This window comes from Motacilla alba, unplaced genomic scaffold (genome assembly GCF_015832195.1).
Source record: "Motacilla alba alba isolate MOTALB_02 unplaced genomic scaffold, Motacilla_alba_V1.0_pri HiC_scaffold_34, whole genome shotgun sequence".
NCBI classification, from domain to species: domain Eukaryota; kingdom Metazoa; phylum Chordata; class Aves; order Passeriformes; family Motacillidae; genus Motacilla; species Motacilla alba.
Window position 1 is genome coordinate 1,035,050 of NW_024037436.1, and position 25,223 is coordinate 1,060,272.

The 25,223-nt window shown below is 57.1% G+C and overlaps 2 protein-coding genes, 1 long non-coding RNA gene and 1 other non-coding gene across 5 annotated transcripts; 2 read left to right on the top strand and 2 right to left on the bottom strand.

Annotated features, from left to right (window-relative positions):
- Nucleotides 1–2,053: 2,053 nt before the first annotated feature.
- TRNAV-CAC lies at nucleotides 2,054–2,126 on the bottom strand. The gene has a single exon. It is a non-coding gene; the product is annotated as a tRNA-Val (tRNA).
- A 1,777-nt stretch (nucleotides 2,127–3,903) lies between these two features.
- Nucleotides 3,904–9,172, top strand: TRIM41 (tripartite motif containing 41). Of its 2 annotated transcripts, none has more exons than XM_038126344.1 (6): nucleotides 3,904–4,835; nucleotides 5,539–5,634; nucleotides 6,606–6,830; nucleotides 7,459–7,481; nucleotides 7,646–7,773; nucleotides 8,510–9,172. In XM_038126344.1, exons 1-6 carry the CDS (start codon nucleotides 3,945–3,947, stop codon nucleotides 9,031–9,033), a joined length of 1,887 nt encoding a protein of 628 aa, XP_037982272.1. In that variant the 5' UTR covers nucleotides 3,904–3,944; the 3' UTR covers nucleotides 9,034–9,172. The 2 variants fall into 2 exon arrangements, with proteins under 2 accessions (XP_037982272.1, XP_037982271.1); XM_038126343.1 differs by having other exon boundaries at nucleotides 3,945–4,835; nucleotides 6,600–6,830; nucleotides 8,510–9,170.
- Nucleotides 9,173–11,092: 1,920 nt separating this feature from the next.
- RACK1 (receptor for activated C kinase 1) lies at nucleotides 11,093–16,650 on the bottom strand. The gene is made up of 8 exons (XM_038126405.1): nucleotides 16,438–16,650; nucleotides 15,870–16,041; nucleotides 14,579–14,726; nucleotides 13,846–13,941; nucleotides 13,613–13,723; nucleotides 12,906–13,046; nucleotides 11,773–11,883; nucleotides 11,093–11,274 (listed from the first exon to the last, which is right to left on the bottom strand). The coding sequence occupies exons 1-8, from the start codon at nucleotides 16,544–16,546 to the stop codon at nucleotides 11,209–11,211; spliced, it is 954 nt and encodes a 317-aa protein (XP_037982333.1). The 5' UTR covers nucleotides 16,547–16,650; the 3' UTR covers nucleotides 11,093–11,208.
- Nucleotides 16,651–23,774: 7,124 nt separating this feature from the next.
- Nucleotides 23,775–25,128, top strand: LOC119696653. The gene is made up of 3 exons (XR_005255636.1): nucleotides 23,775–23,951; nucleotides 24,382–24,518; nucleotides 25,076–25,128. It is a non-coding gene; the product is annotated as an uncharacterized LOC119696653 (long non-coding RNA).
- The last annotated feature ends 95 nt before the right edge of the window (nucleotides 25,129–25,223 follow it).

The following is a 25,223-nucleotide window of genomic DNA, read 5'->3' on the forward strand; positions in this document are numbered from 1 at the left end:
GAATGGGGCCGGGATCCCCGGGAATGGGGCTGGGACACTGGAGAACGGGGCTGGGACCCCCGGGAATGGGGCAGGGATGCTCGGGAATGGGGCTGAGACCCCCAAGAATGGAGCTGAGACCCTCGGGAATGGGGCAGGGACCCTCGGGAATGAGGCAGGGATGCTCGGGAACGGGGCTGAGACCCTCTGGAATGGGGCTGAGACCCTCTGGAATGGGGCAGGGATGCTCGGGAGTGGGACAGGGATGCTCGGGAATGGGGCTGAGACCCCCAGGAATGGGGCTGAGACCCTCGGGAATTGGGCGGAGACCCTCGGGAATGGGGCAGGGACCCTCGGGAATGGGGCTGAGACCCCCGGGAATGGGACAGGGACCCTCGGGGGGGCAGGGACCCTCGGGAATGGGGGTGAGACCCTCGGGAACGGGACAGGGACCCTGGAGAATGGGGCTGAGACCCTCGGGAGCGGGTCTGAGCCCCCCGGGGGGGCCGAGGGGGAGCTGTGGTCCATGGGGCAGTGCCAGGGCCAGTTCTGGGCGCTCACCTCGCTGGAGCGCGTCCCGCTGTTCCCCGCCCGCGCTCCCAGCAGGGTCAGGGTGGCTCTGGACTACGAGCGGGGCCAGGTGGCCTTTTTCGATGCCGACGACAGGAGCCTGATCTTCGCCTTCCCGGCGGCCTCCTTCGAGGGGCAGCGCGTCCGGCCCTGGTTCCTGGTGTGGGGCGAGGGCTCCCGGCTCTCCCTGTGCCCCTGAGCGCCCCAAAATCGCGGGGTTTGTCCCCATTCCCGGCTCCCCCTGAGCGCCCCCAAAATCGCGGGGTTTGTCCCCATTCCCGGCTCCCCCCGAGCGCCCCCAAAATCGCGGGGTTTGTCCCCATTCCCGGCTCTCCCTGACCGCCCCAAAATCGCGGGGTTTGTCCCCATTCCCGGCTCTCCCTGACCGCCCCAAAATCGCGGCGTTTGTCCCCATTCCCGGCTCTCCCCGAATGCCCCAAAATCGCGGGGTTTGTCCCCATTCCCGGCTCTCCCTGAATGCCCCAAAATCGCGGCGTTTCTCCCCATTCCCGGCTCTCTCCCTGATTCCCGCATCTCCCTGCCCCAAAATCGCGGCGTTTGCCCCCATTCCCGGCTCTCCCTGAATGCCCCAAAATCGCGGGGTTTGTCCCCATTCCCGCATCTCCCTGAGCGCCCCAAAATCGCGGCGTTTGTCCCCATTCCCGGCTCTCCCTGAGCGCCCCAAAATCGCGGCGTTTGTCCCCATTCCCGGCTCGAATGCCCCAAAATCGCGGGGTTTGATTCCCGGCTCTCCCTGCCCCAAAATCGCGGCGTTTGTCCCCATTCCCGGCTCTCCCTGAGTGCCCCAAAATCGCGGGGTTTGTCCCCATTCCCGGCTCTCCCTGAGCGCCCCAAAATCGCGGCGTTTCTCCCCATTCCCGGCTCTCCCCGAATGCCCCAAAATCGCGGGGTTTGTCCCCATTCCCGGCATCTCCCTGAGTGCCCCAAAATCGCGGGGTTTGTCCCCATTCCCGGCTCTCCCTGAGCGCCCCAAAATCGCGGGGTTTGTCCCCATTCCCGGCTCTCCCTGAGCGCCCCAAAATCGCGGGGTTTGTCCCCATTCCCGGCTCTCCCTGAATGCCCCAAAATCGCGGCGTTTGTCCCCATTCCCAGCTCTCCCTGAATGCCCCAAAATCGCGGCGTTTGTCCCCATTCCCGGCTCTCCCTGAGCGCCCCAAAATCGCGGGGTTTGTCCCCATTCCCGGCTCTCCCTCAATGCCCCAAAATCGCGGCGTTTGTCCCCATTCCCGGCTCTCCCTGAGCGCCCCAAAATCGCGGCGTTTGTCCCCATTCCCGGCTCTCCCCGAATGCCCCAAAATCGCGGCGTTTGTCCCCATTCCCGGCTCTCCCCGAATGCCCCAAAATCGCGGCGTTTGTCCCCATTCCCGGCTCTCCCTGAGTGCCCCAAAATCGCGGGGTTTGTCCCCATTCCCGGCTCTCCCTGAATCCCCAAAATCGCGGGAGATTAAAGGAAAATGGGAAGGAAAAGAGTAAAAGAGGGAAGTGTTTCTGCCCGGTTTCGAACCGGGGACCTTTCGCGTGTGAGGCGAACGTGATAACCACTACACTACAGAAACCCCGAGCGCGGCCCGGGCCCGGCGCGGCACCAGCCCGGGGGGAACCGGGAAAAACCGGGAAAAAACGGGAAAAAAACGGGGGAAAACGGGGGAAAACGGGGAAAAACGGGGGAAAACGGGGGAAAACGGGGATTTCGGGAAAAACAGAGCGGGGCCGGGACCGGGACAGGAACCGGGACAGGGACCGGGGCTCGGCCGCTAGCCCAGGCCGGCGGGAGGGAGGGACCCGGACCGGGACAGGAACCGGGACAGGGAGAGGAACCGGGACATGGACCGGGATCGGAACTGGGACAGGGACAGGAACCGGGATCGGAACCGGGACAGGGAAAGGAACCGGGACAGGGACAGGGACCGGGACAGGAACCGGGACAAGAACCGGGACGGGACCGGGACAGGGAAAGGAAGCGGGATCGGGACGGGACCGGGACAGGAACCGGGACAGGAAGCGGGACAAGAACCGGGACGGGAAGGGGACAGGGACCGGGATCGGAACCGGCACAGGGACAGGAACCGGGATCGGGACAGGGACAGGGAGAGGAACCGGGAGGGGACCGGGACAAGAACCGGGACGGGACCGGGAAAAGAACCGGGACAAGAACCGGGACAGGAACCGGGATCGGAACCGGGACAGGAACCGGGACAAGAACCGGGACGGGACCGGGACAGGGAGAGAAACCGGGATCGGAACCAGGATCGAGACAGGGATAGGAACGGAGACAGGGAGAGGAACCGGGAGGGGACCGGGACAGGAACCGGGATCGGAATGGGGACAGGGAGAGGAACCGGGAGGGGACAGGGAGAGGAACCGGGAGGGGAACCGGGACGGGACCGGGACAGGAACGAACCGGGACAGGAACCGGGATCGGAACAGGGACAGGAACGGGGACAGGGAGAGGAACCGGGAGGGGACCGGGACAAGAACCGGGACAGGAACCGGGATCGGAACAGGGACAGGAACCGGGACGGGAACGGGACAGGGACCGGGACAAGAACCGGGAGGGGACCGGGACAGGAACCGGGACGGGACCGGGACAGGAACCGGGACAGGAAGCGGGACAAGAATCGGGACGGGAACGGGACAGGGACAGGGACAGGGATCGGAACCGGGATCGGAACAGGGACAGGAACGGGGACCGGGACAGGAACCGGGAGGGGACCGGGACAGGAACCGGGATCGGAACCGGGATCGGAACAGGGACAGGAACCGGGAAAAGACCTGGGACGGGACCGGGACAGGGAAAGGAACCGGGACAGAACCGGGACCGGGCCCCGGGCCGCGCTGGGGGCGGGGCAGCCGCCAACGCCCCGCCCCAGCCCCGCCGCGCTGCCCCCCCCGCTGCCAGTCCTCCGAGCCCAGCGAGTCGCGCGGGCAGACGAACCCCCGGAGGAAGCCGCGCGGGCCGCACTTCCGCCCCGTTGCTCGGCAACCGCGGCCCGTTTCCGGTCATGCCGGGCAGGAGGGGCGCGGCCCGCGCCGGAAGGCGGAAGCGCCGCCGCGTTTCCCGTCTGTGGCGGAGCCGCCGCCGGGCGAGCACCGGGCGGGCACCGAGCGGGCACCGAGCGGCTCCTCCGGCACCGGCCGCGGCTGCGAGAGCGCGCGGGGACAGCGGCGAGGCCCGGTGAGGCCTAGAGGGGCCCGGCGAGGCCTAGAGAGGCCCGGCCCGGTGAGGCCTAGCGCGGCCCGGTGAGGCCTAGCGCGGCCCGGCGCGGCGGGGGAGGCTGCGGCGGGGCCTGGGCGGGCTCCGGGGGCTGTGCCCGGGCCGGAGCGGGAGGAGGAGGAGGAGGAGGAGGAGGAGGAGGAAGGCGGCGGCGCCCGGCATGGCGGCCCCCGCGGCGCTGGGCGGCCCCGGCTGCCGGCCGGACCCGGTGGAGACGCTGCAGGAGGAGGCGATCTGCGCCATCTGCCTGGATTACTTCGCCGAGCCCGTGTCCATCGGCTGCGGGCACAACTTCTGCCGCGGCTGCATCTCCCGGCTCTGGGCCCGCGCCGAGCCCGGCCCCGGCGGCGCCGCGGGCGGCCCCGAGCTGGGCGGCGACGACGACGAGGAGGAGGAGGAGGAGGACGAGCTGGAGGAAGACGAGCTGGACGTGGAGCAGGAGGAGGAGGAGGAGGAGGAAGGCGGCGTGGACGAGGAGGAGGACGACGACATGTGGGAGGAAGAGGAGGAGGAGGAGGAGGAGGAGGAAGGCGAGCTCTGGGGGGACCCCGCGGAGGACGAGGAGGAGGAGGAGGAGGAGGAAGGCGCCGCCTGGGCCGGGGGCGCGCAGGGCGGGCTCTACTTCGGCGCCGAGGACTACGACGAGGAGGTGATGGAGGAGGACGTGGAGGAGGAAGGCGAGGAGGAGGATGAGGAGGAGGAGGATGAGGATGAGGAGGAGGAAGAGGCGGCGGCGGCGCGGCGCCCCGCGGTCTTCACCTGCCCGCAGTGCCGCAAGTCGTTCGCGCAGCGCTCCTTCCGCCCCAACCTGCAGCTGGCCAACATGGTGCAGATCATCCGGCAGCTGCACCCGCGGCCGCAGCGCGCCCCGGCGCCGCCCGGGCCCGGCCCCGCGCCCGGCGGGCCCCCCGAGCTCTGCCACAAGCACCAGGAGCCGCTGAAGCTCTTCTGCGAGGTGTGCGAGGCGGCCATCTGCGTGGTGTGCCGCGAGGCCCGCGGGCACAAGCACCACAGCGTGGTGCCGCTCGACGAGGTGGTGCAGGACTGCAAGGTGCGTTTAGGGGTTTTGGGGTTTTTTAGGGTTTTTTTTGGGGTTTTTTAGAGGTTTTTAGGTTTTTTTTTAGTGCCGGTGGATGAGGTGGTGCAGGACTGCAAGGTGCATCGGGGGGTTTGGGGTTTTTTTTTTTTGGTGTTTTTAGGGGGTTTTTTTTTAGGGGTTTTGGGGGGTTTTTAGGCTTTTTTTGGATTTTTTTAGGGGTTTTTAGGGTTTTTTTAGTGCCACCCGACGAGGTGGTGCAGGACTGCAAGGTGGGTTTGGGGATTTGGGGGGAGTTTGAGGGTTTTTTGGGGTTTTTTTTGGGAAGTTTTTAGGGTTCTTTAGTGCCGCTCGACGAGGTGGTGCAGGACTGCAAGGTGGGTCTGGGGGTTTTGGGGTTTTTTAGGATTTTTTTGGGATTTTTTGGGGGGTTTTTTAGTGCCACTTGTTGAGGTGGTGCAGGACTGCAAGGTGGGTCTGGGGGATTTGGGGGGGCTTTGGGGTTTTTGGGGGGTTTGGGGTCTGAGCCCCCCCGTGCCCCCCAGAACAAGCTGCAGAGCCCCCTGGGTGTGGGGCCGGGGCTCTGTGGGGCCGGGTGTGGGGTCTGAGCCCCCCTGGGATTGGGGTCAGGGCTCTGTGGGGCCGGGGTCAGGGGGCACAGGGGATGAGGGGGGTTTATGGGGCCGAGTTTGGGGTCTGAGCCCCCCGTGCCCCCCAGAACAAGCTGCAGAGCCACCTGGAGCCGCTGCGGCGGCAGCTGGAGGCGCTGCTGAAGCAGAAGTGCAGCGAGGAGGAGAAGGTCTCGGTGCTGAGGGTGAGCTCGGGGCGCCCCCGGAAATTTGGGGTTCAAGGGGTGGGAATCGGGGTTAAAGTGGTGGAAATTGGGGTTAAAGGGGTGGGAATTGGGGCTAAAGGGGTGGGATTGGAGTTAAAGTGGTGGAAATTTGGGTTAAAAGGGTGGAAATTGGGGTTAGAGCGATGGAAATCGGGGTTAAAGGAAATTCAGGGTTAAAGGGGTGGAAATTTGGGTTAAAGGGGTGGAAATTTGGGGTTAAAGGGGTGGAAATTGGGGTTGAAGCGGTGGAATTTGGGGTCAAAGGAAATTTGGGGTTAAAGGGGTGGAAATTGGGGTTAAAGGGGTGGAAATTTGGGGTTAAACTGGTGGGAATTGGGGTTTAAGTGGTGGAAATTTGGGGTTAAAGAGGTGGAATTTGGGGTTAAACTGTTGGGAATCGGGGCTCAAGTGGTGGAATCGGGGTTAAAGGGATGGAAATTTGGGTTAAACTGTTGGAAATTGGGGTTAAGGCGATGGAATTTGGGTTTAAGCAGTGGAATTTGGGGTTCAAGCGGTGGAATTTGGGGTTAAACTGTTGGGAATCGGGGTTCAAGTGGTGGAATCAGGGTTAAAGGGATGGAAATTAAAGCAGTGGAATTTGGGGTTAAAGGGGTGGAATTCTGCTGGGCAGTCGGGGTTAAAGGGGTGGAATTCGGGGTTAAAGGGGTGGAATTCGGGGTTGAGCTGCTGGCAGCCGGGGTTCAAGGGGTGGAATTTGGGGTTAAAGGGGTGGAATTCGGGGTTGAGCTGCTGGCAGCCGGGGTTCAAGGGGTGGAATTTGGGGTTAAAGTGTTGGCAGTCGGGGTTGAGCTGCTGGCAGCCAGGGTTCAAGGGGTGGAATTCGGGGTTAAAGGGGTGGAATTTGGGGTTAAAGGGGTGGAATTCGGGGTCAAGCTGCTGGCAGTGGGGCCCTCCCCCGGCGCTGCAAGGCCGTTCCCCGGCAGGAGCAGATGCAGGCGGAGATGCGGGAGCTGGAGGCGGATTTCGAGGTGCTGCACCGCTTCCTGGCCGGGGAGCAGGTGCTGCTGCTGCGGCAGCTGCAGGAGCGGCACGAGGCGCTGCTGGCGCGGCAGCGGCGCAACCTGGGCGCCCTGGAGGAGCGAGGGGCCGCCCTCAGGAGGCTGATCAGCGACGCCGAGGCCGCGGGCAGGCAGGACGGGCTGCAGCTGCTCAAGGTGGGACACTGGGGACACTGGGGACACTGGGATTGGGGACACTGGGGACACTGGGGACACTGGGATTGGGGACACTGGGGACACTGGGGAGCAGCCCTCGGGAGGCTGATCAGCGACGCCGAGGCCGCGGGCAGGCAGGACGGGCTGCAGCTGCTCAAGGTGGGACACTGGGATTGGGAACTGGGGACACTGGGGACACTGGGGAGCAGCCCTCGGGAGGCTGATCAGTGACGCCGAGGCCGCGGGCAGGCAGGACGGGCTGCAGCTGCTCAAGGTGGGACACTGGGGACACTGGGATTGGGGACACTGGGGACACTGGGGAGCAGCCCTCAGGAGGCTGATCAGCGACGCCGAGGCTGCGGGGAGGCAGGACGGGCTGCAGCTGCTCAAGGTGGGACACTGGGGACACTGGGATTGGGGACTGGGGACACTGGGGACACTGGGGGAACTGGGATTGGGGGTCCTGGGAGTGGAGGGAAACTGGGTTTGAGGGTTGGGACACTGGGACTGGGGGGTTGGACACTGGGGACATTGGGGATGGGGACACTGGGGACACTGGGATTGGGGTATCCAGGTCCTCATTAAATTTTACAATTTTTTGTTTCTTTCCCTCTGCGTTTGGCACCAGGACATCAAAGGCACCTTCATCAGGTGAGCCGGGGGAGCGGGGGCATTCTGGGGGGATTTTGGGGTGTCTGGGGGGATTCTGGGGTGTCTGGGGGGATTTTGGGGTGTCTGGGGGATTTTGGGGTGTCCGGGGGGACGCCCGGGAGCAGCTGAACCCCAATTTCCCCCCTTCTGCCCTCGTTTCCCAGGTGCGAGAACATCAAATTCCAGGAGCCCGAGATGGTGCCCGTGGACGTGGGGAAGAAGTTCAGGAATTGCTTCCTGCAGGACGTGGTGATGAGGAAGATGGAGAAGGTCTTCAGCAAAGTGCCCCAAGGTGGGGGAGATTTGGGGTTAAAGGGGGGGAATTTGGGGGAAAAAGGGGGAAAATTTGGGGTTTTAGGGGTGGGAATTTGGGGGAAAAAGGGGGGAAAATTGGGGGGTTAAAGGGGTGAAATTTGGGGTTAAAAGGATGGGAATCCGGGGTGGAAGAGGTGAGAATTGGGATTAAAAGGCAGGAAATGAGGGGTTGAAGGAGTGGGAATTTGGGGTTGAAGGAATGGGAATTTGGGGTTAAAGGCTGGAATTTTGGAAGTTGAAGGGATGGGAATTCGGGGTCAAAGGATGGGAATTCAGGGTCAAAGGGTGGGAATTTGGGGTTAAAGGGATGGGAATTTGGGGTCGAAGGGCTGGGAATTTGGGGTCAAAGGATGGGAATTCGGGGTCAAAGGGTGGGAATTTGGGGTCAAAGGGTGGGAATTTGGGGTCAAAGGGTGGGAATTTGGGGTCGAAGGGCTGGGAATTTGGGGTTAAAGGGACGGGAATTTGGGGTTAAAGGATGGGAATTTGGGGTTGGGGTCAAAGGATGGGAATTTGGGGTCAAAGGATGGGAATTTGGGGTCAAAGGATGGGAATTTGGGGTTAAAGGATGGGAATTTGGGGTCAAAGAGGCGAGAACCAGGACAACCATCAGGACGCTGCGCGTCGCCTCAGGGCACCTCGCTGCCCGGAGGGTCTCCAAACCCTCTCCAGCCCCCCCAAAACTCCAACCTCCCCCCCAATCCCCCCCGCAGCCGACGTCACCCTGGACCCCTCCACGGCCCACCCGCGCCTCAGCCTGTCCCTGGACCGGCGCAGCGTCCGTCTGTCCGAGCGGCGCCCGGAGCCCGCGGGGGGCGCGCGGCGCGGGGACGGCGGCGACCTCTGCGTGCTGGGGGCTCCGGGCTTCAGCGCCGGCCGCCACTACTGGGAGGTGGAGGTGGGCGGCCGGCGCGGCTGGGCCGTGGGCGCCGCCCGCGAGAGCGCCCGGCCCCGGCACAAGGGGGGCACCCCGGGGACCCCCAAACGGGAGATCTGGGCCGTGGGCACCAGCGGCAAGAAGTACCAGGCGCTGTCGGGCACGGAGCAGACGGCGCTGGCGCCCGGCGAGCAGCCGCGGCGCTTCGGCGTCTACCTGGACTACGAGCGGGGCCAGCTGTGCTTCTACAACGCCGAGAGCATGAGCCACATCCACACCTTCCACATCTGCTGCCGCGAGCGCGTCTTCCCCTTCTTCCGCATCCTGGCCAAGGGCACGCGCATCAAGATCTGCACCTGACGGACCCGGGCGGGGCTGGGCTCGGCTTCCTCCTCATCCTCCTCATCCTCATCCTCGTCCTCATCCTCCTCGCGCCGCTGCTCCGCCCGCACCGGGATCCGGGCCGGGGCAGCCCAGGGTGGGGGGAGGCGCCTCGGGAGGGGGGTTGGGGTCGGGGTGGGGCAGGATCCGCCTCGGAATTGGGTTTGGGGTTAAAATGGGGCAGGATTTGGGTTAAAATGGGGCAGGATCTGCCCTTTTGGAACTTGTTTTTGGTTGAATTGGGCAGGTTTTGGTTAAAATGGGGCAGGATCTGCCCTTTTGGAACTGGTTTTGGGTTGAACGGGGCAGGATCTGCCCCTTTTGGAATCGGTTTTGGGTTAAAATGGGGCAGGATCTGCCCCTTTGGAACTGGTTTTGGGTTAAATGGGGCAGGATTTGGTTAAAATGGGGCAGGATCTGCTCTTTGGAGCCGGTTCTGGGTTAAATGGGGCAGGATCTACCCCTTTGGAGCTGGTTATGGGTTAAAATGGAGCAGGATCTGCCCTTTTGGAACTGGTTTTGGGTTAAAATGGGGCAGGATCTGCCCTTTGGAACTGGTTTTGGGTTGAATTGGGCAGGATCTGCCCCTTTGGAGCCATTTTTGGGTTAAAATGGGGCAGGATCTGCTCTTTGGAGCCTGTTTTGGGTTAAATGGGGCAGGATCTACCCCTTTGGAGCTGGTTATGGGTTAAAATGGAGCAGGATCTGCCCTTTTGGAACTGGTTTTGGGTTAAAATGGGGCAGGATCAGCCCCTTTGGAACTGGTTTTGGGTTAAATTGAGCAGGATTTGGGTTAAATGGGGCAGGATCTGCCCTTTTGGAATTGGTTTTGGGTTAAAATGGGGCAGGATCAGCCCTTTTGGAGCTGGTTTTTGGTTGAATTGGGCAGGATTTGGTTAAAATGGGGCAGGATCTGCCCTTTGGAGCCGGTTTTGGGTTGCACGGGGCAGGACCCGCCCCTCCGGAGGTGCCTCTGGATCGGAACCGGGATGGATTCCCCTCGGATCCGTTCCCAGTTCGGTTCCTGGTGCTGGGAGCCGCTCCCTCCCTTTCTCCCCCAGCTGAATTTTGGGCCCTTCCCGGAGCCCCCCCGGGAGTTTTTCTTCGTCTGGGACCAAATCCCCTCGGATCCGAAGCTCCCTCCCTTCCCAAAATCCGCGTTTTCCCGTGCCTGGATTCTCTGGGATTCACCCGAGCCCCCCCAGCCCCGGCGTTCCTGTCCTCCCCCTGCTCCTGCCCTCCCTTTCCCGGCCGTTTTTGGGGGAAAATCCCGGATTTTCCTCTCCCCTCTGGCACTTTACGGGGCTCCCGCCCCGCCGCTCCCCGAGTCGGGGATATTTAGGATATTTATTTCCCCCCTTTTCTCATTTCCAGCCGGATCCTGCCCCCCCCCTCCCCGTTTCCCGGGATTTTGGTGGATTTGGGAATTCCCCCGTGTGCGTTACAGAGCTCGTTCGGGATATTTTTGGCTAAAATGAGAATTAAACGGAGATTTTAGTTTTATGAGGCGTCAGTAATAAAGAATAAAGAATCGTACCCGAGGCCGCGGCTCGTCGGGTGCTGGGGAGCATCGCCAGGCTGAGTTTGGGGTGAATTAGCCCAAAATCGGGGTCGGGACCGCCCCAGGATCTCCAGAATCTCAAGCACGGGTGCGATCCCAGCTCGTTAATCCTCGTTAATTATTAATTAAGGACGAGCTGGGGCTGCGTGTCCGGCTGCCGACCCGCCCTCCTCTTGTGGAGCAGGACCCACAGCCAGGAAGAGTCACCAAAACTCCCCAAAATTGGTAAAATATGGCACTTGGGGCAGAAAGCCAAAGTCACCAAAATTGGTAAAAAAATGGCACTTGGGGACAAAGCCAGGAAGAGTCACCAAAACTCCCCCAAATTGGTAAAAAATGGCCCAAAGTGGAGCTGCCAGTGGGAAACTCCTCCCTAAGGAACATTCCAGAAATTCCCGGCGGCTCCTCACGTCCTGCACTCACCAATTTTGGGGTTTTTATTAACTGACTTTTTGGGGCTAAAAACGCAGGATTCGGTCCAGCTCCAAAAACGCCGTTTATTGACTTTTTTGGGGCTAAAAACGCGGGATTCAGTCCAGCTCCAAAAACGCCGTTTATTGACTTTTTTGGGGCTAAAACCGCGGGATTCGGGCTCAGCGCGTGCCGATGGTCACCTGCCACACCCGCACCAGGTTGTCGGTGTAGCCGGCGAACAGCGTCTGGGGACAAGGACAGCGGTCACTCGGGGTCACCAGGGGTCACTTGGGGTCACTCGGGGTCACCCCATCAATCCTGACCTCAGCCCCAGGTGTGGGTTCCCCAAATGCCCCCACGTGAAGGGTCCCCAGGTGAGGGTCCCCATCTGAATGTCCTCTGCCCAGGTGAGGGTCCCCTCTCCAGGTCAATGTCCCCATCCCAGGCCAATGTCCCCAGGTGAGGGTCCCCGTCTGAATGTCCCCAGGTGAATGTCCCCTGCCCAGGTGAGTGTCCCCTGCCCAGGTGAGTGTCTCCAGGTGAGGGTCCCCTGCCCAGGTGAGGGTCCCCACCCCAGGTGAATGTCCCCAGGTGAGTGTCCCCTGCCCAGGTCAGTGTCCCCAGGTGAGCGTCCCCAGGTGAGGGTCCCCTGCCCAGGTCAGTGTCCCCATCCCAGTGTCCCCTCTCCAGGTGAATGTCCCCATCCCAGGTCAATGTCCCCAGGTGAGGTCCCCGGGTCTCACCTGCCCGTCTGCCGACCAGGCCAGGGACGTGCACTGGGGCGGCTCCGCTTTGCTGCTGGTGCTGATCACCTCCTGCTTCAGCTCGTCCACGATGATCTTCCCCTCCAGGTCCTGCGGGGCCCAAAGGTGAGGAACGGCCCGGTCCCACCTGGATCCTCCCTTGGATCCCCCTTGGATCCCCCCCGGATCCCCCCGGGCAGGGCTGGCTCAGAAACAGCCTCTGGGTTTCCCCACGGAGCGGTCGGAGGCATCCGAGTGTTTCATCACAGCACGGGGGGGACCTGCCCCCGATTCCATTCCTGATCCCATTCCAATCCCGTTCCCATTCCAATCCCGTTCCTGTTCCTGCCCCCGATCCTGTTCCCATTCTGATCCCGTTCCCATTCTGATCCTGTTCCTGATCCCACTCCAATCCTGTTCCTGATCCCAATCTTGTTCCCGTTTCAATCCTGCCCTGTTCCTGTTCCCATTCTGATCCTGTTCCCAATCCCATTCCAATCCCGTTCCTGTTCCTGACTCTATTCCTGTTCTTGTTCTGATCCCGTTCCTGCTCCCATTCTCGTTCCCATTCCAATCCTGCCCCTGTCCCCCTGGTGTCCCCGTACCCATATTTTAATGCTGGGTCCCGTGGCGGCGCACAGCCAGTAGCGGTTGGGGCTGAAGCCAATCCCAATCCCATCCCCGCTGTCCCCAATGTCCCCCCGGTGTCCCCAATGTCCCCCTGGTGTCCCCGTACCCATATTTTGATGCTGGGCCCCGTGGCGGCGCACAGCCAGTAGCGGTTGGGGCTGAAGCCAATCCCATCCCCGTGTCCCCAGTGTCCCCAATGTCCCCCCGGTGTCCCCGTACCCATATTTTGATGCTGGGCCCCGTGGCGGCGCACAGCCAGTAGCGGTTGGGGCTGAAGCCAATCCCAATCCCATCCCCGCTGTCCCCCCGGTGTCCCCAATGTCCCCCCGGTGTCCCCAATGTCCCCCCGGTGTCCCCGTACCCATATTTTGATGCTGGGCCCGGTGGCGGCGCACAGCCAGTAGCGGTTGGGGCTGAAGCCAATCCCAATCCCATCCCCGCTGTCCCCCCGGTGTCCCCAATGTCCCCCTGCTGTGTCCCCGGTGTCCCCGGTGTCCCCGTACCCATATTTTGATGCTGGGCCCGGTGGCGGCGCACAGCCAGTAGCGGTTGGGGCTGAAGCAGAGTGCGTTGATGACGTCGCCCCCGTCCAGCGTGTACAGGTGCTTGCCCTCGTTCAGGTCCCACAGCATGGCCTGCCCGTCCTGGGGACACCGGGGACACTCAGCGCGTCCCCAGGCGCTCCGGAAGGTCCCGGAAACCTCCCTGGGGACCCCTCAGAAACTCCCGGGAGCTCAGGAACGTCCCGGGACAATCCTGGGACAATTCCAGGTCAATCCCGGGTCAATTCCAGGACAATCCTGGGTCAATCCTGGCTCTCTCTGGGGTGAGGCCTCCCCTCCCCATGCCCAACCATTCCAAGTGCGGGAATTGGGACTGGGGTGTCCCCAGGTGTCCCCAGGCCATGCCCAGGTGTCCCCACGGTGTCCCCAGGTGTCCCCAGGCCATGCCCAGGTGTCCCCAGGCCATGCCCAGGTGTCCCCGCGGTGTCCCCAGGTGTCCCCAGGCCATGCCCAGGTGTCCCCACGGTGTCCCCAGGCCACGCCCAGGTGTCCCCGCGGTGTCCCCAGGTGTCCCCAGGCCATGCCCAGGTGTCCCCAGGTACCCCCAGGTGTCCCCAGGCCATGCCCAGGTGTCCCCAGGTGTCCCCGCGGTGTCCCCAGGCCACGCCCAGGTGTCCCCGCGGTGTCCCCAGGTGTCCCGGCCGTACCTTGCCCCCCGAGGCGCACAGTGACCCGTCGGGGGACACGGTGACGGTGTTCAGGTAGCCCGTGTGCCCGATGTGGTTCGTCTTCAGCTTGCAGTTGGCCAGGTTCCACACCTGGGGGGACAGGGGGGTCACAGGAGGGTGACAGGGGTGACAGGGGGTGACAGGGCAGTCCCGGGGTCCAGGGGGGTGACAGGGGGGTGACAGGGGCAGTCCCGGGGTCCCCCCAGGCTCACCTTGACCAGCTTGTCCCAGCCGCAGGACACGATGATGGGGTTGCTGCTGTTGGGGGAGAAGCGCACGCACGACACCCACTCCGAGTGGCTCTCGTCCTGCGGGTGGGGACACGGTGGGGACACGGTGAGGATGGGGTGGGGACACGGCCAGAGCCCCCCCAGGCTCCCCCAGTCAGTGGGACCGAGGCCAACCCAGTGGGACTGGCCCCAAACCCACCAAGAATGACCCCTGACCCTCCAAAACTGACCCCAAACCCCCCAGGATCAGCCCCAAACCCACCAGAACTGACCCCAAACCCATAAACTCCCCAAGAATGACCCCAGACCCTCTGGGAACGACCCCAAACCCACCAGAACTGACCCCAAACTCCCCAAGAATGACCCCAAACCTTCTGGGACTGGCCCCAAACCCACCAGAACTGACCCCAAACCCTCTGGGACTGGCCCCAAACCCACCAGAACTGACCCCAAAGCCCCTGGGATCAGCCCCAAGCCTCCCAGGACTGACCCCAAGCCCCCTGGGTGAGGGTCACGCCCCCAGCCCACCTGCACGGTGCACCTGCAGCCCCCAGCCCACCTGCACGGTGTACTTGCAGACCCCCAGCCCACCTGCAGGGTGCACCTGCAGCCCCCAGCCCACCTGCACGGTGTACTTGCAGACCCCAGCCCACCTGCAGGGTGCACCTGCAGCCCCCTGCCCACCTGCACGGTGTACCTGCAGCCCCCAGCCCACCTGCACGGTGTACTTGCAGACCCCCAGCGTGTTCCAGAGCTTGATGGTCTTGTCGCGGGAGCCCGAGACGATCTGGCGGTTGTCGGAGGAGAAGGCGACGCTCAGCACGTCCTTGGTGTGCCCCACGAAGCGGCGCGTGGTGGTGCCCCTGCGGGACGGCGGAGTCACGGGGGGCACTGGGAATGGGAATGGGAACTGGGAACTGGGAATGGGAATGGGAATGGGGCCCGGGAACTGGGAATGGGGTCTGGGAACTGCACGTCCTTGGTGTGCCCCACGAAGCGGCGCGTGGTGGTGCCCCTGCGGGACGGCGGAGTCACGGGGGGAACTGGGAATGGGAACTGGGAATGGGGAATGGGGAATGGGAACGGGGCCCGGGAACTGGGAATGGGGTCTGTGAGCTGCACGTCCTTGGTGTGCCCCACGAAGCGGCGCGTGGTGGTGCCCCTGCGGGACGGCGGCGTCACGGGGGGAACTGGGAATGGGAACTGGGAATGGGGAATGGGAACTGGGAATGGGAACTGGGAATGGGGAATGGGAACTGGGGTCTGGGAACTGTCCTTGGGAAAACTGGGAATTGGGTCTGTAAACTGGGAACGGGGTCCAGGAACTGGGAACGGGGCCCATGAACTGGGAATCGGGTCCATGATCTGGGAACTGGGGTCTGTAAACTGGGAACGGGGTCTGTGAGCTGGGAATGGGGCCAGTGAACTGGGAAATGGGGTCTGTGAACTGGGAAATGGGGTCTGTAAACTGGGAACGGGGTCTGGGAACTGCGAATGGGGTCTGTGAACTGGGAACGGGGTCTGTGAACTGGGAATGGGGTCTGTGAACTGGGAAAAACACCCAGGAACTGGGGGGAATGGTGTCCATGAACTGGGAAAAATGGCCAGGAATTGATCCCATAAACTGGGAACAAATGTTCATAAACTGGGAAAAACCCCCCAAACCCCCCCAGACCCATCCCTGCCCCCCCAGGGCTGCTCCCCGGGCTCTCTCCCATCATCATTGCAGGACGTGTCCTCAGACCCCGAGGGATCAGAGAAAATTCCGTTTGTAATCATCGGGAGAGCAGCTGAGACCCCAAAACCTGGTGATTTACCCCAAACCTGACCCCCCAGGAGCCCCCCGGGACCCCCAGACTGACGTGGTGAGGTCCCAGAGGCGCAGGGTGCCGTCCCAGGAGCCCGAGAGCGCGAACTGCCCGTCGGAGGAGAGGCGAGACCCCAAACCCCGGGGTTTTACCCCACTTTTGGGACAGTGTGACCCCCCCAGGACCCCCCAGACTGACGTGGTGAGGTCCCAGAGGCGCAGCGTGCCGTCCCAGGAGCCCGAGAGCGCGAACTGCCCGTCGGAGGAGATGACGACGTCGCTGACGAAGTGCGAGTGGCCGCGCAGCGCGCGCTGCGGGATGCCGTAGTTGGTCTCGTCACGCGTCAGCTTCCACATGATGATGGTCTTGTCTGGGGAGGGGGCGCGGGGGGGGTCACCCGGGGACCCCCAAGGGACCCCCATGCCCAGCCGGGTCACCCAGAGACCCCCAGGGGACCTCCAGGAGCCCCCCATGCCCAGCAGAGTCACCCAGGGACCCCAACCCAGCTGGCAGGGTCACCCCGGGAGCCCCCTGCCCCCTTCCTCATCCTCACCCTGCCCCTGCTGCTTCCTCCTCATCCTCATCCTCACCCTGCCCCTGTCCATCCTCACTCTGCTCCTGCTCCTTTCCTCATCCTCCTCCTCCCCCTGGCCCCGCCCTGACCCGGCCCGGCGGATGTTTGGGACCCCCCCAGACCCCTCCCGGGGGTCCCCCCCGCCATGGCGGCCCCCAGCGCCCCCCGGGCCTCCCCCCCTTGGGCGCGCACCGCGCGAGGCGGACAGGATCATGTCGGGGAACTGCGGCGTGGTGGCGATCTGCGTCACCCAGCCGTTGTGGCCCTTCAGGGTGCCGCGCAGGGTCATCTGCTCCGTCATGGCTGCGGATGGCGGCGGATGGCGGCGCGATGGCGGCGGACGCGCGGCGGCCTCGGCCCGGAGCCCTCCGTCCCCTCAGGCCGGAGCGGGCGGAAAGAGGCGGCGCCGCTTCCGGCGGAAGCGGAAGTGGCGTGCTTCCGTACGGCAGCATGGCGGCCCGCGCGGGCAGCATGGCGGCGCCCGGCGGTGCTGTACGGAATGGGGGGGATTCGGGGAGAACCTTCCAGACCAGCCCGGATCCCCCCTAAAGGATCCCCACGTGTCCCCAGAGGGTCCCAATGTCCCCTCAAAGGATCTCAGTGTCCCCCAAAAAGCATCCCAATGTCCCCCTTGAAGGATCCCAGTGTTCCCCAAAGGATCCCAGTGTCCCCCAGTGTCCCCCCAAAGGATCCCAGTTTAATTTGGGAACTGGGATCCACTCCTCCCAGTTTAATTTGGGAACTGGGATTGGCCCCTTCTAGTTTAATCTGGGAACTGGGATCCGCTCCTCCCCAGTTTAATTTGGGAACTGGGATCATCCCCAGCCCAGTTTATTTTGGGAACTGGGATCATCCCCAGCCCAGTTTAATTTGGGATCTGGGCCCGGCCCCAGCCCAGCTGTCGCGGCTCCTCTGCGGCTCCGGGCCCCTCGCCCCGGCCAGAAACCCCAAACCCACCCCAAAGGCAGCCCGGGGGAGCAGCCGGGGCCGGTCAGTGCGGGACTGGGGATTGCTGGGGGTTGGGGGAGTTTGGGGGATTTTTTTAGGATTTTTTGGGAATTTTTCTGGGATTTTTGGGAGATTTTTTTGAGATTTTTGAGATTTTTTTGAGATTTTTTTGGAGCATTTTTGGGATTTTATGGGGGATTTTTTGGGAATTTTGGGGGATTTTTGGGGGGATTTTTGGGGATTTTTGGGGGGATTTTTGGGGATTTTTGGGGGGATTTTTGGGAGTTTTTTTGGGGGATTTTGGAGGGATTTTTTTGGGGATTTGGGGATCTGGGAATTCAGGAGATTTGGGGATCTGGGGATTTTGGGGGGATTTTTTGGGGGATTTTTTGGGGATTTTTGGGGGGTTTTGGGGGGATCTGGGGATTCTTTGGGGATTTGAGGATTATTTGGGGATTTTTGGGGAGGATTTTTGGGGGTTTATTTGGGGATTTTTGGGGGGTTTTTTTGGGATTTTTGGGGGATTTTTTTGGGTTTTTTTGGGGGGATTTGGGGGGGATTTTTTGGGGATTTTTTGGGAATTTTGGGGGATTTTTTGGGGGGATTTTCTGGGGGTTATTTGGGGACGGCTCCTTCCCAGAAATGGGAATTCTGGAGGTGGGAACCTGATCCCAGCCCGGCCGCACGGGGCCTGGGGCGCCTCCAGGGGGGACCGAGTGGCTCTAAAATATTCATGAGCTCGTTAAATATTCACGTGCTCATTAAATATTCACGTGCTCATTAAATATTAACGTACTTATAAAATATTGATGCGGTTATAGCAGTGTAATTAGAGAAATCAGAGTTTGCATGATTGGGATTTCGGACAGTAGGAGACAATAACGATATTTAGTTTTATGTATGTTTATATGTTTATACGAAATGGGCACAAAAATGGGACAAAAATGGGCACAAAAATGGGCACAAAAATGGGACAAAAATGGGACAAAACGGGCAAAAGATGGGCACAAAAATGGGCACAAAAATGGGCACAAAAATGGGCAAAAATGGGCACAAAATCGTAGGGAACTGGGCAAACCCTGTCGCCCTCAGTGCCCGGGCTGGAATATTCCCAATCCCCAATCCCCAATTCCTAATTCCCCGATCCCCAATTCCCGTTTTTCCCGGAATCTCCCCATACCCAGCTCTGCCTTTCCCCCCAGGCTGAGGGAGCCCGGAGCCGATCCTGCCCTGATGGAGCCAGGTGGGTGCAAAACCGATTATTTTGGGGTTCAAATGGATTTTTTGGGGTTCAAATGGATTTTTCGGGGTGCAAATGGATTTTTTTGGGGTTCAAATGGATTTTTTGGGGGGTTCAAATTGATTTTTTTTGGGGTGGAAATGGATTTTTTGGGGTGCAAATGGATTTTTCTGGGTACAAATGGATTTTTTTGGGATGCAATTTGATTTTTTTGGGATACAAATTGATTTTTTTGTGTGCAAACGGATTTTTTTTCGCAGCTCCTTCTGCCCCAAAGCCCCGGCCATGGGTTCCCCGCCTCCCTCTCTCACTTTTGGGTGGATTTCCCCAAATTTCCGCACCCGAATTCCCGGTTTTCAGCACCAGGGAATTCCCATTTCGCCGCCTGGGCTGGAGCCCCCGCGTTCCCTGCAGGGAGGGCCCGGCCTGACCCCGCTGTTCCTTTTTTTTCCTTTTTTTTTTCTTTTTTTTCCTTTTTTTCCTCTTTTCCAGGGGACGGTGCAGCTCCGGGTGAGATTTCCCAGCAGCCCCTCCATTCCACAATAATTCCCCTCTTCCTACCACTTCATTCCCCTTTTCCCCCTTTATTTTTCCCCTTTTATTTCCCCCCTTTTTTCCCTTTTATTTTCCCAATTTCCCCCCTTTATTTCCCCCTTATCCCCCTATTTCCCCCCTTTTTTCCTTTATTCCCCTTTATTTCCCCCTTTTCCCCCTATTTCCCCCCTTTTTTCCTTTATTCCCCTTTATTTCCCCCTTTTCCCCCTTTATTTTCCCCTTTTTCCCCCCTTTTTCCCTATTTTCCCCCTTATTTTAACCCTTTTTTTCCCATTATTTTCCCCATTTTCCCCCTTTTCTCCCCATTTTCCCCTTTATTTTCCCCTTTATTTTCCCTATTTTTTCCCTTTTTTCCCTTTTTCCCATTTTCACCCTTTATTTTTTCCCTTTTTTCCCTTTTCCCCATTTCCCCCTTTATTTTTCCCATTTTTTCCCTTTTCCCATTTATTTCCCCCTTTTATTTTCCTTTTTCCCTTTTTTCCCTTTTCCCCTTTATTTTCCCTTTATTTTCCTTTTCCCCCATTTTTTCCCTTTTTCCCCATTTTTTCCCCATTTTTTCCCCATTTTCCTTTCTCCCCTCTCTCCGCAGAGGAGTGCGACCGGAGGATCAGTGAGTTCCTTTTCCTTTTCCTTTTCCTTTTCCTTTTCCTTTTCCTTTTCCTTTTCCTTTTCCTTTTCCTTTTCCTTTTCCTTTTCCTTTTCCTTTTCCTTTTCCTTCCCACCCCACAATTCCTCCATTCCCGTGGATTTTGGGGCCCCCGGGAGGTTCTGGGCTGAAATTCCGGGGTTTTGGGGCCCCTTTTCCCGGGGGGGGGGGTGGATCCAGACCCGGAGAATCCCGAAATAATTTGAATTTTCTTTATTTTTCGTCCACTCCAGGCAAGCTCACCGCGGAGCTGGGTAAGGATGGAAGCAGGGACTAAAAACGGGTTAAAATTCCCATTCCCAAAATGAAAAAATTCCGTTTAAAATCGACCGAATCCTCCCCAAAACCAGCACCTCGTGCCTTCAGCCGGGAGCTCCCGAGGTTTGGGTTTGAAGAGGGAATTCTGGCCTGGAAATGGAAACCGAGGCCCCGCTCCTGCTAGAAATTAAAATCCGCGGGTTTTGGGCCGTTTTAGGGAGAATTCGGTCGATTTCGGGACATCGGGGCACTTTTGTTTTCTTCTCATTTTTTATTTTATCTGTTTTTTATTTCTTTTCCTATTTTTTAATTTTTTCCATTTTTAAATTTTCTTTCCCACTTTTTATTTTCTTTCCCATTTTTAATTTTCTTTCCCATTTTTTTATTTTCTCTCCTCTTTTTTATTTTCTCTCCCATTTTTAATTTTCTCTCCCATTTTAATTTCCCATTTTCCTTTCCTCTCCCATTTTTAATTTTATTTCCCATTTTAAATTTCCCATTTTTTATTTATTTCCCATTTTAATTTCCCATTTTTTATTTATTTCCCATTTTAATTTCCCATTTTTAATTTCCCATTTTTTGTTTCTCTCCCATTTTAATTCCCGTTTTTCCTTCCTCTCCCATTTTCCAGGCGAATCCAGCGCCAGGCTCAGTCAGTCCCGGCAGGAATTCTGGGGATCCCCACGCTCCCGAGGGAATTTTGGGAATCCCCACGCTCCCGAGGGAATTTTGGGAATCCCCACGTTCCCGAGGGAATTTCGGGGATCCCCGTGCTCCCGAGGGAATTCTGGGGGTTTTGGGGCGCAATCCCCGGACCCGCCCCCAGGCCCCCCGGGGGAATTTTCCATAATTCTCCTTTTCCCGCTTTTTCCCTTCCCTCTCTCCTGCCCAGAGGAGCGCGACCGGAAAATCAGTGAGTGCTTTTGGGGCGAAAACCGCGGGTTTGGGTAAAAAACCCTGGAATGGGGGTAAAAACCCCTGGAATTGGGGTAAAAACCCCCCAGGTTTGGGGAAAAAACCCCGGAATTGGGGGTGAAAACCCCCGGGTTCGGGTAAAAACCTCCCAGGTTTGGGGTGAAACCCTGGAAATGGGGTAAAAATCCCGGGTTTGGGGTAAAAACCCCCGAGTTTGGGGCAGGCGGATCCCCTTGATCCCATCCTGGGGAAAAATAGGAAATAAGTCACATTTCCCCCAATTTTCCCCCCAATTTTCCCCCCAAATTTCCCCCCAAATTTCCCCCAATTTCCCCCAATTTCCCCCAATTTCCCCCCAATTTCCCCCAATTTCCCCACAAATTTCCCCACAAATTTTCCCCAAATTTTCCCCCAAAATTTCCCCAAATTTCCTCCAATTTTCCCCAAATTTTCCCCAAATTTCCCAAAAATTTCCCCCAAAATTTCCCCCAAATTTCCCCAAAATTTCCCCCAAAATTTCCCCAAAATTCCCCCAAATTTCCCCAATTTTCCCCCGTAGAAACCCCCAAATCCCCAAATTTCACTTCCCGCAGCCAAGCTCGCCGCTGAGATCCGTGAGTTCCGCTCCCCCCCCGATGGTTTTGGGCTGAAAGTGCCCGGTTTCGGGCAATTCCGCTTTTCCCGCAATAATTCCCTTCTCCTCGCCCGCCCGCAGGGAGGCTGACGGCGCTGCTGGGTAGGCCTCAACCTCATTAATGCCTTTAATTAACGGCTTTAATTAACAGTGGGGGGTTGGCGGCTGGTTCGGTGATTAGCGCTGTGCTTTAATGGAGTCAGAGATAATATTTATTAGAAATAACAGATAATATTTATTAGAAATAAGAAATTATATTCATTAGAAATAAGAGATAATATTCATTAGAAATTGGAGATAATATTCATTAGAAATAAGAGATAATATTAATTAGAAATAACAGATAATATTTATTATAAATAAGAATAATATTCATTAGAAATAAGAGACAATATTCATTAAAAATAACAGATAATATTCATTAGAAATAAGGTATATTTATTAGAAATAAGAGATATTTATTAGAAATAAGAGATAACATTCATTAGAGATAAAACTGGAAACTGAAAACCCAGCGAACGGATTTTCAATGGGGAAAAGAGAAAAAAAGGAATTTTTGGGGGGGATGTTAGGAATGGGGAAGGCGGGAAAACAGCAAATGCTGACCGGGAAAACGGGAGCGCCGAGGCAGACAAAGCGAGAAATTCGATTTCTCAGGGACAATGGGCGAAAAAACGGCCGGAAAGCGGAAATTCCCTTTGCCGGGAGGAAAAGCTGGGACCGGGAATTTTGGGAGATTTTTTTGGCTTCGGTTTCGGGCTTGGGGAGGGCGCAGGTAAAACCCCGAAATGCTGAGTTTTGCTGATTTTGGGTGATTTTTTTTTTTTTTTTGTGCTTTTTGGTGATTTTGGTGCTGAATTTCCCGCAGCCGAGCGTGACACCGGGCTCCGTGAGTGCCGAAATTCCCCAATTCCCCCAAATTCCCCCAAGTTCCCCCATTCCCCCAAATTCCCCCAAATTCCCCCATTCCCCCAAATTCCCCCAAATTCCCCCAATTCCCGAAATTCCCCAAATTCCCGAAATTCCCCAAATTCCCCCGAAATTCCCCAAATTCCCTCCCCTCCCTGCTCTCATAACATAATAATTGATATCTTACTTAATTTTTATTTTAAAATTTTAATTAATATTTTCTATCCCCAGTTAACATTTGATTTTTAAATTCAAATTTAATTAAATTATTTTAATTTAATTTAAATTTAATCTAATTTTAAAAAATTTTAGAATTTTATTTATATTCGTATATAACAAATTAAAAGTTAATACTCCGTGAATATTTATGGTAAATTAATTCCCCTGATGAAATGGATTAATTAATTCCCCTGATGAGATGGATTAATTCATTAATTCCCCTGATGAAATTGATTAATTGATTAATTCCCTGATGAAATGGGTTAATTAATTCCCCTGATGAGATGGGTTAATTGATTAATTCCCTGCTGAGATGGGTTAATTCCGCTGATGAAATGGGTTAATTAACTCCCCTAATGAGACAGGTTAATTGATTAATTCCCTGACGAGCTGTGTTAATTGATTCCCCGGATGAAATGGATTCATAGATTAGTTCCCCATATGAGACGTGTTCATTAACTTCCTGATGAGCTGTGTTAATTGGGTTAATTGGGCTGCGCGGTGGCGCTCCAGGCGGGGCGCGTTCACCGCTGGCGCTCCACACGGGGCGCGTTCACCGCTGGCGCTCCACGCGAGGCGCGTTCACCGCTGGTGCTCCACGCGGGGCGCGTTCACCGCGGGCGCTCCACGCGCGGCGCGTTCACCGCGGGCGTTTCTGTCGCAGGGAAGCTCCGGGCAGAGCTGGGTGAGCGCCGGGGAGCCGCGGGAGCCAACCCTCGTTCCGCTGACGCTTCCGATTTCATCGGCTCCGTTTTGAATCCCATCATTTTCAGTTTTAATACTTTTTATTTTATTATTTTAATTTTTAATTTTATTATCTTGATTTTTATTTTCATTATTTTCATTTTTAATTTTATTATCTTAATTTTTTTCATTATTTTAATTTTTAATTTCATTATTTTAGTTAATAATTGTAATTTTTAATCCTATTTTAAATGTTTAACTTTATTATTTTAGTTATATTTAGTTTTTAATTTAATTCTTAATGTCATTATTTTAAATTTTAATATTTTAAATCATATTTTGAATTTTAAATTTAATTGTTTTAATTTTTAATTTTATCATTTTAATTTTTAATTTTCTTATTTTTGTTTTTATTTTATTATTTTATTATTATTTCTGTTTTTATTTTTATTTTTATTTTTATTTTAATTTTTTTAAATTTATGTTTAATTCTATTTTTAACGTTTAATTTTATTATTTCAAGTTCCAATTTTATAGTTTAATTTTTAATTTCTATTTTAAATTTATTATTTTATTTTTAATTGTATTTTTTAATTATTAATTTTATTTTATCAATGTTTAATTTTATTTTCTGCCCGAGTTCCCGCTCGGATTCTAAATCCTGATTCTCTCCGCAGCCAAGTGCGACGCCACCATCCGTGAGTGACCGGGACGCGGCTTTGGGGGGAAAATCCTCAAATTCTGGAAAGTTTGGGGCAAAATCCTCAATTCCGGAGAGTTTGGGGAGAAATCCCTGAATTTTATGGAATTTGGGGGAAAAAATCCCTGAATTCCTGAGGGTTTTGGGGAAAATCCCCAAATTCCGGGGATTGTGGGGAGAGTTCGGGGGATTTTGGGGAGAATTCCGGGGGATTTGGGGAATGGGATTTTGGGGAGAATTCCGGGGGATTTGGGGACGAATTCTGGGGATTTTGGGGAGAATTCCCGGGATTTTGGGGAATGGGATTTTGGGGAGAATTCCCAGGGATTTTGGGGAATGGGATTTTGGGGAGAATTCCCGGGATTTTGGGGAGAATTCGGGGGATTTTGGGGAGAATTCCCGGGAATTCAGGGCTTTGCCGCTTCCAGGGATCTTCACGGTGGAGCTCGGTGAGTCCCGCCCACGCCCCGCCCCCCCGGTTAATTAGCGGCTCCTTAATGAAGCCGTTAATTAACCCCGAGCCCGGGTCCTTCCCCCTGCCCAGGGGAGCGGCACACCAAGATCGGTGAGTTCGGGGTTTGGACCCCAAAAACCCCTCAGGGACCCCCAAATTTGGGGTTTGGACCCCGAAACCCCTCAGGGACCCCAAAAACCCCGCGGGGACCCCAAAACCCCCGGGAGGGACCCCAAAAACCACGGGGGGAACCCCCAAATTTGGGGTTTGGACCCCAAAAACCCTCAGGGACCCCCAAATTTGGGGATTGGACTCCAAAACCCCTCAGGGACCCCAAAAACCCCGCGGGGACCCCAAAACCCCCGGGAGGGACCCCAAAAACCCCCCAGGGGGACCCAAAAAACCCCGGGGGGACCCCAAAAACCACGGGGGGAACCCCCAAATTTGGGGTCTGGACCCCAAAACCCCTCAGGGACCCCCCAAATTTGGGGGTTGAGCCCCAAAACCCCTCAGGGACCCCCAAATTTGGGGTTTGGGCCCCAAAACCCCTCAGGGACCCCCCAAATTTGGGGTTTGAGCCCCAAAACCCCTCAGGGACCCCAATTCTCGCTGGGGCTGCGGGAAGTGGAAATTTGCCCCAAAATTCTCTTTTTTTTTTCCGTTTCCAGGGGAACTCACGGCCGACCTGGGTGAGCCGAGCCCCCGACCCTCACTGGGGGGAATCGTTATTATTATTATTATTATTATTATTATTATTATTATTATTATTATTATTATTATTATTAACAATAATTATTATTATTATTATTAAAAATT